This window comes from Salmo salar, chromosome 09, assembly GCF_965601325.2.
Source record: "Salmo salar chromosome 09, fSalSal1, whole genome shotgun sequence".
In the NCBI taxonomy this organism is placed as follows: domain Eukaryota; kingdom Metazoa; phylum Chordata; class Actinopteri; order Salmoniformes; family Salmonidae; genus Salmo; species Salmo salar.
Genome location: NC_138299.1, coordinates 57,512,097 through 57,527,809, shown reverse-complemented (window position 1 = coordinate 57,527,809; position 15,713 = coordinate 57,512,097). Strand labels below are relative to the sequence as shown.

Here is a 15,713-nt window from a genome sequence, read left to right as displayed (position 1 = left end):
AACAGAGTTGTGTATTTTCCCCACAAGGGGGCGACAAGTCTGTTAGAAATGTGGAACTTTCACAGTTTGTAACAACAATGCATAGGATTTATTTAGTCATTTAACATTTATAGAACATTTGTGCATGACGTTTATGACCCAGGGCATTTGCATTTTGAGACATTTGTTTGTTAGATTGCCACTATATTAAACATCTGTATGCGGTTGTCTTTCCTGGATACATTGGATCACCTCAAAGATTATGTTGACAAGATAGACATGTAATGGAAACACACAAATGCAGGCATTTTAACCTGACCCTGTGCCAAACCAAGGTAACCTGTCTAAATGACTGCCACTCACATCTGCAGCCATGAAGTGCTTTGAAAAGCTGGTCATGGCTCTCATCAACACCATTACCACAGAAACCCTAGACTCACTCCAATTCATATACCGCCCCAATAGATCCACAGATGACTCAATGTCTGTTGTACTCCACACTGCCGTCTCCCACCTGGACAAAAGGAACACCTATGTGAGAATGCTATTCATTGACTACAGCTCAGCGTTCAACACCATAGTGCCCACAAAGCTCATCACTAAGCTAAGGACCCTGGGACAGAACACCTTCCTCTACAACTGCCAGCAGCATACCACCCTGCACCCCACTGCTGGCTTGTTTTGGAAGCTAAGCAGGGTTGGTCCTGGTCTGGTCTCTGGATGGGAGACTAGATGCTGATGGAAGTGGTGTTGGAGGGCCAGTAGGAGGCACTCTTTCCTCTGGTCTAAAAAAAATATAACCCAATTCTTTCAGGGCAGTGATTGGGAATGTTTCCCTGTGTAGGGTGCAGTCTTTCGGATGGGACGTTAAACGGGTGTCCTGACTCTCTGTGGTCACTAAAGATCCCATGGCACTTATTGTAAGAGTAGGGTGTTAACCCTGGTGTCCTGGCTAAATTCCCAATCTGGCCTTCAAACCATCATGGCCACCTAATCATCCCCAGCTTCCAATTGGCTCATTCATCTCCTCTCCCCTGTAACTATTGCCCAGATTGTTGCTTTAAATGAGAATGTGTTCTCAGTCAACTTACCTGGTAAAAAAATTAAAATAATAAACTGTATCCTGGACTTCCTGATGGGCCGCCCCCAGGTGGTAAGTGTAGGCAACAACACATCTGCAACGCTGACCCTCAACAAGGGGGGCCCTCAGGGGTGCGTGCTCAGTCCCCTCCTGTACTCCAACACCATCATTAAGTTTGCTGACGACAAAAAGGTGGTAGACCTGATCCCCAGCAACCTATAGGGAGGAGGTCATTGACCTGACAGTGTGGTGCCAGGAAAACAACCTCTCCCCCAACGTGAGCAAGACAAAGGAGCTGATCATGGACTACAAGGAAAAGGAGGGCCGAACAGGCCCCCCATTCACATCGATGGGGATGTAGTGGAGCGGGTCGAGAGTTTCAGGTTCCTTGGTGTCCACATCACCAACAAACTAACATGGTCCAAGCACACCAAGACATGAAGAGGGCACGACAAAACCTCTTCCCCCTCAGGAGGCTGAAAAGATTTGTCATGGGCCATCATATCTTCAAAAAGTTATACAGCTGCACCAGAGAGAGCATCTTGACTGGCTGCATCACCAGGGTCAAGCTTTTTAATTTTTCATTTTCAAATTGAACTTTTATTTACCTTGGCAAGTCAGTTAAGAACAAATTCTTATTTACAATGACGGCCTAGCAAAAGGTCTCCTGCGGGGACGGGGGCTGGGATTTAAAATTCAACATTTAAACACACATCACAACAAGAGAGACCTAAGACAGCAACACAGCATGGTAGAAACACATGACAATACAGCATGTTAGAAATGCAGCATGGTAGCAACACAGCATGGCAGCAGCACAACATGGTAGCAACACAACATGGTAGAAACACATGACAATACAGCATGGTAGCAACACAGCATGGAAGCAGCACAAAACATGGTACAAACATTATTGGGCACAGACAAGAGCACAAAGGGCAAGAAGATAGAGACAACAATACATCACGTGAAGCAGACACAACTGTCAGTAAGAGTGTCCATGATTGAGTCTTTGAATGAAGAGATTGAGATAAAACTGTCCAGTTTGAGTGTTTGTTGCAGCTCGTTCCAGTCGCTAGCTGCAGCGAACTGAAAAGAGGAACGACCCAGAGATGTGTGTGCTTTGGGGACCTTTAACAGAATGTGACTGGCAGAACGGGTGTTGTATGTGGAGGATGAGGGCTGCAGTAGATATCTCAGATAGGGGGGAGGGACGCCTGACAGGGAGCTTCCTGCCATCCAGGACCTATATACCAGGTGGTGTCAGAGGAAGGCCCCAAAAAATTGTCAAAGACTCCAGTCACCCAAGTCATAGACTGTTCTCTCTGCTACCGCACCGCAAGCAGTACCAGAGCACCAACTGTAGGTCCAAAAGGCTCCTTAATAATAAAAAAATAAGTTTTACTTTTATTAAACTAGGCAAGTCAATTAAGAACAAATTCTTATTTACAATGATGGCCTACCCAGGCCAAACCCAGACAACACTGGGCCAATTGTGCGCCACCCAATCACAGCTGGATGTGATGCAGCCTGGATTTGAACCAGTTACTGCAGTGTTTTAGACCACTGCGCCAATCCAGAAGTTAACAGCTTCTACCCCCAAGCCATGAGACTGCTGAACAATTAATCAAATGACCCTGCCTCCCTTTGTTGTTACACTGCTGCTACTCTCTGTTTATTATCTATGCAGTGTCACTTTAACCCTACCTACATGTACAAATTACCTCGACTAACCTGTACCCCTGTATATAGCCTCGTTATTGTAATTGCATTTTTTTATTTAGTTTATTTAGTAAATATTTTCTTAACTATTTATTTTAATGCATTGTTGGTTAAGGGCTTGTTATTAAGCATTTCACGGTAAGGTCTACTACACCTGTTGTATTCGACGCATGTGACAAACATTTATAAAGTTTGCATAGAAAATAGACGCTGACAATTGCCCGCTAGGGTGCGTTTCCATTTAACAATCTTGAATCAATAAAAAATAGCTGGACGTAATGACATACACCTAAAACGGTAAACCTACAGTGTGAAGAATGTAACGTTAGTGGTTGAAGTGTTTCCGTTACCGATTTAGGCAAATTGCGTAATAATAAATGCGCGCCAGCCTACCGGTTTAATGTCTCAGGTGACCGGTGAACGACAGCATGGATAGAATACAATAGTTACTAATATTTACCATACTCTAATCATTTTCATGTGCCAACGCATCGCCACGGTCCCTGTCGTGCTGGAATTTACACTCCAGATCTGATATAATTGGATGGTGAAACTTGCCAGACAACTAGAAAAGCAAGGTGAAGCAATTCAGGCATTCTTTAAAGTCAAGACAATCCTTGTCCATCAAATAAATAATATTTTTATAGTTGAAAAAAATGATTTTGCGTTAGGCATTTAAAATTAAATGTGGAGTTTCGGCAATCATCATTTATTCCAAAAACACCGTTTGTCATTTGTCTCAAAAGCTTTGACAAAATTAAAATCCACTCCTGTCAAATGGATACACATTTATGTCGATTTTTAGCAAATGTCTGATATCTGCCATTTCCATGACACGTCGCAATATTTATTTAGCGACATTGTTTTATGTTGAATAAATATGGATCAATGGAAACCTGTCTAATGACCTCCACACAACAACAACAAATCCTAATTTAGTGGGTTTTATTATCGCCTCTTCCTCTCATCTTGTAAGAGTTCAGAAGACTGCGGTGGCTGCAGTAACTCGTGATATAACCGGAAGAGGAAAACCGAGCGTTTTACCGTCTTGGCCACGTTGATCTTTCCATCTCGTCCCCTCGGGGGTGTTTTTCACTGCTCGGTTTCACCGCCTTCTAATCCGCCTATTTAAACGCCACCGTAGCAACCGCGGTGATTGACAGCCGGACATATCCACTTAGGGGGACGTCACTATCTTTCGCGGTCGTGTAAACCAACCAATATCTTTCTCCTGATTTCACGGAGCATTTATATTGGTCCAGCGGTTTAGTATTTTAAACCAATTACGTTGTTTGTAAAACCAGAGGACACGTCACTTAGAAACGTTCTGACGTCACCCGGTGTTTTTTTTTTTTTTTGTTTTGTGCACCCTTTGCGGTGCGCGTGACCGCGCATGCGTAAAATCTACCTCTATTTTGATGGATAGGCGCTTGTCCAATCAGATTTAGTGTTTGGGGGGGAGGAAGGGGAGGGGCCGGATCGCGGATTTTTTTACTTTTTTTTCCCCGTTTGTTTTGATCGACAAATGTTTCGTTCAATCGGTTTCTGCTTCGTACACCGGTTGGACAGATTGATGGCGCCGCGGTGCTTGTTATTATTCTGTGTTTAAGATGCTAGCGGGTTTTATCCTATAGCTGTGCGGAGACGGGGAGGGAGTTAGCGTTACTAAGGCCAGTCTTGTGTCCGGTATAAGGGAATAACAGTATGGTGCCTTAACGGTGGTTTGTTTACCTGGCGAAGGAAATGACTTGGAACAAACAACAGCCCTTATCTATATTCACTTGTACAAAACCAACTCTGCTATTTTTTACTTTGAGCTTGGCATGTAAATAGTTTATGTACTGATGTGCCATTGTTACAAATGGAAAGGGATTTTCACTTTGGGAACGTGAGCATATCCCTAGTGCTCATGTTGTTTTTAAGGGCTCTGACTGGGACGTCTCCAACTCTGAGTTTTACCACCGGGAGAGAGCCTCAAACCGCAGCCGCTCTGGGGTCACACACAGCCGGGGAGGATGGAAACCAAGGGGTGTTGGTGGAACGGGGCTTGGAAAGTATCCGTGGTCCTCTTCCGGGTGTTATCGGGGACGTGACCGTGGAGGATCATGACGATGAGAACGGGGCGACCGGGAACGGTGAGGAGTCGTACGGAGAAAGTGATGAAAACATCAGACCGAAACGGTGAGAATCATGTTTAGTACTTAAACAACTTATTAGTGGGGGTTGTGGTGAGATCAGTGTAACTGGCAAACTGTTAACCATAATGATTTCCCAACACGGTGGTTCATCAGCTCACAGTTACAATGGTCGCTGCTCCCAGTTTCAGAGAACGGGGAGACAATTGGTGCGCAAACAATGTAACTAAACACCAAGTTTTTTTTCTCTGTTGGGTTTAATACCTACGAACTCGTTCTCAGTAAACGTTCGTTACATTGCTCTCCTAATTATGATCACTCATAACGTTTATGTGGCAAATGTATTTGAAAGTTAAGTGATTTTTTTTGTTGTTGCTTTGCATCTGGTGATTTTTGCTGAGTGCAGCAAGAGCTGTCATCAAACCCGAAGTGTCACACGCGGGGTTCCGGGTTCTCCGCTCCTCTTCCATCATAAAGCGCATCTCTGGCTCCCGGACAAACCTGACAACCCACTGGGCAAAAAACGGGTTAAATCATGTTGTTTCCACGTAATTTCAACCCCCTCCAAATCTAGGACTTTGAATCAATTGGATTTACAAAAAGGGCATTTCGTATTGTTTTCACCCCAAAACATTGTTTACCACTTGTTCTCCCCAATGTTGTGGTTTCCAATTGGTAGTTACAGTCTTGTCACATTGCTGCAACTCCCCTACGGACTTGGGAGAGGCGAAGGTCGAGAGCCATGCGTCCTCCAAAAACACGACCCACTGCACACTTAACCCGGAAGCCAGCCGCACCAATGAGAGGAAACACCTTCCAGCTGGTGACCAAAGTCAGCTTGCTAGAGCGTGATGGGACAAGGAAATCCTGGCCTGCCAAACCCTCCCTTAACCTGAAATGACGCTGGGACAATTGTGCGCCGCCTCTTGTGTCTCCCAGTCATGTGACACAGCCTGGGATCGAACCCGGGTCTGTAGTGACACCTCAAGCACTGCAATGCAGTGCCTTAGACCACTGCGCCACTCGGGAGTTTTCACCCAACTTTTAACCTAAATCCGATGACCTAATGAAATGTTTTGTTGAATGCACGTTAGTTGACAATACAACCCAAATATAAATCTGAACTAGACATTGAATTGACATCTTCCCAGTGGGAAGCGACAGTCACTATACAGAATGGACTGTTCTTTGGTTAATGTATAGCTCGAACCAGTATCTGGGCAGAGGAGAGGATCTCATCTATACACAGTTAGCTACATTACATTGTCCCATTAGGGCGGCGCACAATTGGCCCAGCCTCGTACATATTAGGGGAGGGTTTGTCCGCGGTAGGTCGTCATTGTGAAATAAGAATTTGTTCTTAACTGACTTGCCTAGTTAAATTAAATAACACTTGCAGAGCTGTCAAATGTTTGTCAAAATACCTTTGTTATTCACCAAATATGGAGTTTCGCTGGGCAACTATGATAATTCACTGCCCTTATGCCCAGCATTTACTTCCCTAAAAAGTCTAAATAAAAATGTCCAAGGATTTTACAATTATCTATGTATTGTTTTTGACCAAATCCACCTGCGCATATCCACTAGGATATTTATTTATTTATTTATTGACCTAGTGGACGTGACAAGTGGATTTATATCTTGTTATTGACCTAGTGGACGTGGCACGTGGATTTCTATCTTGTTATTGACCTAGTGGACGTGGCACGTGGATTTGGTCAAAAACAATACATAGATAATTGTAAATTCCTTGTACATTTTTATTTAGACTTGTTTGGGAAGTACAGTACCGGTCAGTACCGACACCTACTCATTCCAGGGTTTTTCTTTATTTGTCCTGTTTTCTACATTGTTGTATAATAGTAAAGACATCAAAACTATGAAATAACACATATGGAATCATGTAGTAACTTAAAGAAGTGTTAAAACAAATCAAAATATATTTGAGATTCTTCAAAGTAGCCATCCTTTGCCTTGATTACAGCTTTTGCACACTCTTGGCATTCTCTCAACCAGCATCATGAGGTAGTCACCTGGAATGCATTTCAATTAATTAACAGGTGTGCCTTGTTAAAAGTTAAATTGTGGAATTTCTTTCTTTCATACACTGAGTGTACAAAACATTAGGAACACCTGCTCTTTCCATGACATAGCTTACACCTGGTCAGTCTATGATCCCTTATTGAGGTCACTTGTTAAATCCACTTCAATCAGTGTAGATGAAGGGGAGGAGACGGGTTTAAAGACGGATTTTGAAGCCTTGAGACATGGATTGTGTATATGTACCATTCAGAGGGTGAACGGGCAAGACAGAATATTTAAGTGCCTTTTGAACAGGGTATGGTAGTAGGTGCTAACCGCAGTGGTTTGAGTGTGTGAAGAACTGCAACACTGCTGGGTTTTTCACGCTCAACAGTTTCCTGTGTGTATCAAGAATGGTCCACTACCCAAAGGACATCCAGCCGACTTGACACAACTGTAGGAAGCATTGGAATCAACATGGACCAGCATCCCTGTGGAACGCTTTCAACACCTTGTAGAGTCCATGTCCTGATGAATTGTGTCTGTTCTGAGGGGAAAAGGGGGGTTTAAACTCGATATTAGTAAGGTGTTCCTAAGGTTTTGTACACTCAGTGTCTAGTCTGGACTCTGGCATTATGTTAATTTTTATTTTGGGATTATGTGCCTATTGTTTTCTAGGTATTATTATTATTATCGCTGTTGGAGATAGAAACACAAGCATTTCACTGCACCTGTGATAACATCTAAAAATCTGTGTGCATCCTACAGAACACAGTTGATAAGCTATACGTCCTATAGAACACAGTTGATAAGCTATACGTCCTATAGAACACAGTTGATAAGCTATACGTCCTACAGAACACAGTTGATAAGCTATACGTCCTACAGAACACAGTTGATAAGCTATACGTCCTACAGAACACAGTTGATAAGCTATACGTCCTACAGAACACAGTTGATAAGCTATACGTCCTACAGAACACAGTTGATAAGCTATACGTCCTACAGAACACAGTTGATAAGCTATACGTCCTACAGAACACAGTTGATAAGCTATACGTCCTACAGAACACAGTTGATAAGCTATACGTCCTACAGAACACAGTTGATAAGCTATACGTCCTACAGAACACAGTTGATAAGCTATACGTCCTACAGAACACAGTTGATAAGCTATACGTCCTACAGAACACAGTTGATAAGCTATACGTCCTACAGAACACAGTTGATAAGCTATACGTCCTATAGATGATACCCCGCGTGTCCTAAATAACCCCGCGTGTCCTAACCCCACGTGTCCTCATGTCCTAACCCCGCGTGTCCTCATGTCCTAACCCCGCGTGTCCTCATGTCCTAACCCCGCGTGTCCTCATGTCCTAACCCCGCGTGTCCTAACCCCGTGTGTCCTAACCCCGCGTGTCCTCATGTCCTAACCCCGCGTGTCCTCATGTCCTAACCCCGCGTGTCCTAACCCCGCATGTCCTAACTCCGCGTGTCCTAACCCCGCGTGTCCTAACCCCGCGTGTCCTAACCCTATAGATGTTGGACGGTAGTTAGAGTTTGACTGAAAACACACAGACTGATGAGAGGAGAATGTGATCAACCCGAAGAGAATTTAAAAGCACTTTGTGTGGAACTTGAGTCAACGACGACTCGGCTCATATCATGGTGCAGGTAGACACGCACACACGCACTGCGTGATGCCCTAGTCTGCGCCACTGACTGGATTTTCTGAGCATGTTTTAAGCCAACATAGTTGTGATTGGGTATCAGGGAAGGGAAAGGCTTGTTGTAAAGGACACTGGTCTCTCTCTCTCTCTGTAGGTCAGGGAAAGGCTTGTTGTAAAGGACACTGGTCTCTCTGTAGGTCAGGGAAAGGCTTGTTGTAAAGGACACTGGTCTCTCTCTGTAGGTCAGGGAAAGGCTTGTTGTAAAGGACACTGGTCTCTCTCTCTCTGTAGGTCAGGGAAAGTCTTGCTGTAAAGGACACTGGTCTCTCTCTCTGTAGGTCAGGGAAAGGCTTGCTGTAAAGGACACTGCTCTCTCTCTGTAGGTCAGGGAAAGGCTTGTTGTAAAGGACACTGGTCTCTCTCTCTGTAGGTCAGGGAAAGGCTTGTTGTAAAGGACACTGGTCTCTCTCTCTCTCTCTCTCTCTGTAGGTCAGGGAAAGGCTTGCTGTAAAGGACACTGGTCTTTCTCTCTGTAGGTCAGGGAAAGGCTTGTTGTAAAGGACACTGGTCTCTCTCTCTCTCTCTGTTGGTCAGGGAAAGGCTTGCTGTAAAGGACACTGGTCTCTCTCTGTAGGTCAGGGAAAGGCTTGTTGTAAAGGACACTGGTCTCTCTCTCTGTAGGTCAGGGAAAGGCTTGTTGTAAAGGACACTGGTCTCTCTCTCTCTCTCTCTCTCTCTGTAGGTCAGGGAAAGGCTTGCTGTAAAGGACACTGGTCTGTCTGGGTTTATGTACATAGTTAAAGTTGGGGACTTATATAAATACTAGTGAAAAGTAGCACCCTAAATAGAGAAGGGTGCCATTTGGGATGCAACCAGTGTGATCAACGGCAATGTCTCTGGGCTCTCCGCCAGCCAGCCTTTCTGTTTCAGCCGCCACTAGTGTTTGTTTAGTGGGACAGATATGGGACTCAGTCAGAGAGTGCTCACCGTCAGGTCTGTTTGTCTGCTCGTCTGCTCACCTTAAGGTCTATCCGTAGCCTACCAAGGCCTACATACTGTCTATGTGACATCATTGCTTCAGTCCTTGTTTATCCCACAGGGCTAAACCGTTTTAATGGTTTCCAAATAGTAGGAACCACTTTGTGGGGTAAGCTGTTTCCCCTGGGGCAGCTTTCTGTGATGCACATAATCACTTTCAAAATGAACAAGTCTTGATGTTCCATAAACGACTGGATCTAAAATCTGAGTTCCCTTGAAACACTTTACCCATCTCCCTCTTAATAAATATATATATATATATATATAGTCCCTCTGTTGAGTAAACAACAAGCTACACACCCTACTGTAGACGCTGAACCTACTGTAGACGCTGAGCCTACTGTAGACGCCGAGGGGACTGAACCTACTGTAGACGCTGAGCCTACTGAACCTACTGTAGACGCTGAGCCTACTGTAGACGCTGAGGGGACTGAACCTACTGTAGACGCTGAGCCTACTGTAGACGCTGAGGGGACTGAACCTACTGTAGACGCTGAGGGGACTGAACCTACTGTAGACGCTGAGGGGACTGAACCTACTGTAGACGCTGAACCTACTGTAGACGCTGAGGGGACTGAAGCCTACTGTAGACGCTGAGCCTACTGTAGACGCTGAACCTACTGTAGACGCTGACCCTACTGTAGACGCTGAGGGGACTGAACCTACTGTAGACGCTGAGCCTACTGTAGACGCTGAGCCTACTGTAGACGCTGAACGGACTGAACCTACTGTAGACGCTGAACCTACTGTAGACGCTGAGGGGACTGAACCTACTGTAGACGCTGAACGGGCTGAACCTACTGTAGACGCTGAACGGACTGAACCTACTGTAGACGCTGAACCTACTGTAGACGCTGAGGGGACTGAACCTACTGTAGACGCCCCCCCCCCAAACCCTCCCCTAACCCGGACGACTCTGGGCCAATTGTGCACCGTCCCGATCACGGCCGGTTGTGACAGTTGGGATCGAACCCAGTTCTGTAGTGACGCCTCTAGCACTGAGATGCAGTGCCTTAGACCGCTGCGCCACTCGGGAGGCCTCACAAATCCACATTGTAATTAAGAGGACCATCGCTCTCTCCAAAAAAAGTTTTGTTGCTGCATAAAACCAGTGAATCAAGACAAGCCAAAATGTACGCACAAGGATGTTGCATAAAGCTAAATCATTAGACATCAAGTCCACATTCTAAGTTGTGGGCTAGCTGTATGATCATAGGTTATTATAGTCATACTGGACTGGCTATATAAGCACTTTGACTTTTTATTTTTATTTTATTTTACCTTTTTAATTTAACTAGGTAAGTCAGTTAAGAACAAATTCTTATTTACAATGACGGACTAGGAACAGTGGGTTAACTGCCTTGTTCAGGGGGCAGAACGACAGATTTGTACCTTGTCAGCTCAGGGATTTAAAACTTTTTTTTGTTACTAGTCCAACGCTCTAACCACTAGGCTACGCTGCCGCCGACTTGATAGAAGTTATGAAACCTGTGCCGTTCTAGAGGCCAGTAGGTCTACCTGGCAACTCGAGGTCAAACACACCGCGTGGACAGGAGAGAGACAGTTATCGTATCGTAGAAAAGTCCCAGCAGCCCCAACAGGACAAGAATATGTCTGGCTGGGAGGATTGTTGTTTTTAATTCTCTTTTTATATATATATATATATATATATATATATATATATATATATATATATATATATATATATATATATATATATATGCTCTTGAAGTCGTCTCTTTCCACTGGCTGTCCCAAGTAGGACCCTATTCCCTATATAGTGGGACCTACGATGCTTCGCTCTATCAGATCTATAAATAGCGTCGGCCCTCTATGGCGATCTCACTATGATCTGCAGTTTCTGGGCAGCTTACAGTTCTCACAAGACTGAGAGAAGAAAGTCACCTCGCTGGCCTGTGTTGCCATAGTTAATGGGGCTTTATTAGACTGGGCTGTGTAGTTAAGGGGGTTTATTAGACTGGGCTGTGTAGTTAAGGGGGTTTATTAGACTGGGCTGTGTAGTTAAGGGGGTTTATTAGACTGGGCTGTGTAGTTAAGGGGCTTTATTAGACTGGGCTGTGTAGTTAAGGGGGTTCAGTTCAAACCACTTTGAAAGTTTTCTGTTTACATCTGAACATTGATCTGTATTAGAGCTGTGGTGGGTGGGATGACCCTGCTCTATAGGGCTCTCAGGAGGTGTTGTATTAGAGCTGTGGTGGGTAGGATGACCCTGCTCCTATAGGGCTCTCAGGAGGTGCTGTATTAGAGCTGTGGTGGGTAGGATGACCCTGCTCCTATTGGGCTCTCAGGAGGTGTTGTATTAGAGCTGTGGTGGGTAGGATGACCCTGCTCTATAGGGCTCTCAGGAGGTGTTGTATTAGAGCTGTGGTGGGTAGGATGACCCTGCTCTATAGGGCTCTCAGGAGGTGTTGTATTAGAGCTGTGGTGGGTAGGATGACCTTGCTCTATAGGGCTCTCAGGAGGTGTTGTATTAGAGTTGTGGTGGGTAGGATGACCCTGCTCTATAGAGCTCTCAGGAGGTGTTTCAGTGGAACTCTGAGCCGCTGCCACTATCTGGCCGGCTCCCACAGCTTACTGCTTAGCAACAGCCAATCAGCCGGTCTGAGTTGGGGAAACTTGTTGGCCAATTACGTCGGAGGACGGGGATAGTGCTTGAGTTGAGGAAGAACAGTAGGCAAGTGAAGGGGGTTGAGGAGAGAGGGGGAGGAAACGGGGAGGAGGAGAGAGGGGTGGAGGTTTGAGAGGAGAGGGGGAGGGGGAGGAGGAGAGAGGGGTGGAGGTTTGGGAGGAGAGGGGGAGGAAAGGGGCAGGAGGAGAGAGGAGAGTTGGTTTAAGAGAAGATGTGGAGGTTTGAGAGGAGAGGGGGAGGAGGAGAGTTGGTTTAAGAGAAGATGGGGAGGAGAAGAGTGGGAAGGAGGTTTGGGAGCAGAGGGGGAGGAAATGGGGAGGAGGAGAGAGGAGAGTTGGTTTAAGAGAAGATGGGGAGGAGGAGAGTGGGAAGGAGGTTTGGGAGCAGAGGGGGAGGAAAGGGGGAGGAGGGGAGAGGAGGTTTGGGAGCAGAGGGGGAGGAAAGGGGGAGGAGGAGAGGGGAGAGGAGGTTTGGGAGCAGAGGGGGAGGAGGAGAGGGAGAGTTGGTTTAAGAGAAGATGGGAAGGAGGTTTGGGAGGAGAGGGAGGGGAGAGGAGGTTTGGGAGCAGAGGGGGAGGAGGAGAGGGGAGAGGAGGTTTGGGAGCAGAGGGGGAGGAAAGGGGGAGGAGGGGAGAGGGGTGGAGGTTTGAGAGGAGGGGGGAGGAAAGGGGGAGGAGGGAAGAGGGGGTAAGGAGTTGAGGAGGGGAGATTTCATGTCCTTGTTTTCTTTGTCTCACTAGATTGTTCTGTAACTGGGGAAATTGTTCTGTAACTGGGGAAATTGTTCTGTAACTGGGGAAATTGTTCTGTAACTGGGGAAATTGTTCTGTAACTGGGGAAATTGTTCTGTAACCGGGACGGTTGTTGGTGTATAAATACAACTTCTGACCAAAATGAAGGTCCTGTCATTGAGTAAATGCGTGGCTCGGTGTCTTCTCTCTCCCAACTCGTCCACGAGGAGGCTCGCTGTCTTCTCTCTCCCAACTCGTCCACGAGGAGGCTCGCTGTCTTCTCTCTCCCAACACGTCCACGAGGAGGCTCGCTGTCTTCTCTCTCCCAACTCCTCCACGAGGAGGCTCGCTGTCTTCTCTCTCCCAACACGTCCACGAGGAGGCTCGCTGTCTTCTCTCTCCCAACTCCTCCACGAGGAGGCTCGCTGTCTTCTCTCTCCCAACTCCTCCACGAGGAGGCTTCTCTTAAGAAACAGTCACATACTCAGCTGAGGAGAAATTATTGTTTTAAGTTGTAACTAAATTGTCATCTATAGTCATTGAAAAGTTGTTTTCAATAGTTTAGTTGTCAAGTTTATACTGTAACACATGAAGTAGCAGTCCTTGACATGGTTCTAAAGCACACCCTAAAACAGACTACTCCAGTAGAACGATCACACCCTAAAACAGACTGTTCCGGTAGAACGATCACACCCTAAAACAGACTACTCCAGTAGAACCGTCACACCCTAAAACAGACTGTTCCGGTAGAACCGTCACACCCTAAAACGGGCTGTTCCGGTAGAACCCTCACACCCTAAAACGGGCTGTTCCGGTAGAACCCTCACACCCTAAAACGGACTGTTCCGGTAGAACCAGACTGTTCCGGTAGAACTAGTAGAACCATCACACCAGTGCCATCCTTATAACAGGTTGGACTGATGAATAATTCATGATCAATGATGGTGTTATTAAACTCTGCTTTCAGAGTACATTATTTCATTAATATGTTAGTCGCTGAGGACCCATTCTGCATTACTGCAGTATTGGGTGTGGTAGGAGGGAAAAGGTGGGGTAGGCGATGGATGGAGAGAGGTAGGTAGACAGCAGGAGGGAGGGAAACGGAGGGAGGGGCGGAGGGAGGGAGGTAGACAGTCGTTAGGACCATGATGCCATGTTGTTCTGTACATAGCTCCTCACTGCTTAGCAACAACCAATCAGCACCACAGATCAAGACCGGGTACTGACAAATCAGTGGGCTGGAGCATGGTGCTACAGAGTTTTGATTTCACCACGTGAGGAGAGTAGTGAGATGGAGAGAGGACAGGAGAGGCGAGTGATGGAGAGAGGACAGGAGAGGCGAGTGATGGAGAGAGGACAGGAGAGGCGGGTGATGGAGAGAGGACAGGGGAGGCGGGTGATGGAGAGAGGACAGGGGAGGAGGGTGATGGAGAGAGGACAGGGGAGGAGGGTGATGGAGAGAGGACAGGGGAGGCGGGTGATGGAGAGAGGACAGGGGAGGCGGGTGATGGAGAGAGGACAGGGGAGGCGGGTGATGGAGAGAGGACAGGGGAGGCGGGTGATGGAGAGAGGACAGGGGAGGCGGGTGATGGAGAGAGGACAGGGGAGGCGGGTGATGGAGAGAGGACAGGAGAGGAGAGTGAGTGAGGGAGGGAGGAGAGGAGAGTTCTCTCCTGTCCTCTCTCGATCCCGCAAGAGAAGAAGCCGTATGTGGAGGTTCTGGGCTGGCGTGGTAACACGTGGTCTGTGGTTGTGAGGCCGGTTGGACGTACTACCAAATTCTCTAAAACAACTTTGGAGGCGGCTTATGTTAGAGAAATGAACATTAAATTCTCTGGCAACAGATCTGGTGGACATTCCTGCAGTCAGCATGCCAATTGCACACTCCCTCTGAGACATCTGTGGCCTTGTGTTGCGTGACAAAACTGCACATTTTAGAGTGGCCTTTTATTGTCCCCCAGCACAAGGTGCACCTGTGTAATGATCATGTTGTTTAATCGGCAGGTAGTCTAGTGGTTAGAGCGTTGGACCAGTAACCGAAAGGTTGCTAGATTGAATCCCCGAGCTGACAAGGTAAAAATCTATCGTTCTGCCCCTGAACAAGGCAGTTAACCCACTGTTCCCCGGTAGGCCGTCATTGTAAATAAGAATTTGTTCTTAACTGACTTTCCTTGTTAAATAAAGGTGTAAAATAGATCAGCTTCTTGATAAGCCACACCTGTCAGGTGGATGGATTATCTTTCGAAGGTGAAATGCTCACTAACAGGGATATAATATAAACACATTTGTGCAAAACATTATAGAGAAATAAGCTTTTTGTTCGTATGGAACATTTCTGGGATCTTTTATTTCAGCTCATGAAACATGGAAATAACACTTTATATGTTGTTTTATATTGTTGTTCAGTGTAGTTTTAGTGGAGCTATTATTTTCTGCATTCTCTCTCTGTCTCTCTGTCTCTCTGCAGCCATAACTTTCTCCAGGTGCTCCCCATGTTGCTATATTTTCATTGTGCAGGGCGCGGCTCTCCTCTTCTGCTGCCTGGTCGGGGAGGGCAGAGGAGGGAATGGAGCAGAACAGCAACACACCAGCATGTAACCAGGGCTGCTTGCTGTTGCATGGTTACAACCAGACACTCTCTCTCATTGGCTCAGAACCTGAAGAGGTGCTCCTTGATTGGCTAAGT

The 15,713-nt window shown here is 46.2% G+C and overlaps 1 protein-coding gene across 1 annotated transcript in view; it reads left to right on the top strand.

Annotated features, from left to right (window-relative positions):
• Positions 1 to 4,278: 4,278 nt before the first annotated feature.
• The window catches only part of eif2ak3 (eukaryotic translation initiation factor 2-alpha kinase 3), a 50,155-nt gene continuing 38,720 nt past the window's right edge, over positions 4,279 to 15,713 (top strand). The window contains exon 1 of the mRNA XM_045723806.2: positions 4,279 to 4,963. Coding sequence (XP_045579762.1) covers positions 4,644 to 4,963 — 320 coding nt within the window. The 5' untranslated portion in view covers positions 4,279 to 4,643. The remainder of the gene's footprint in view (positions 4,964 to 15,713) is intronic.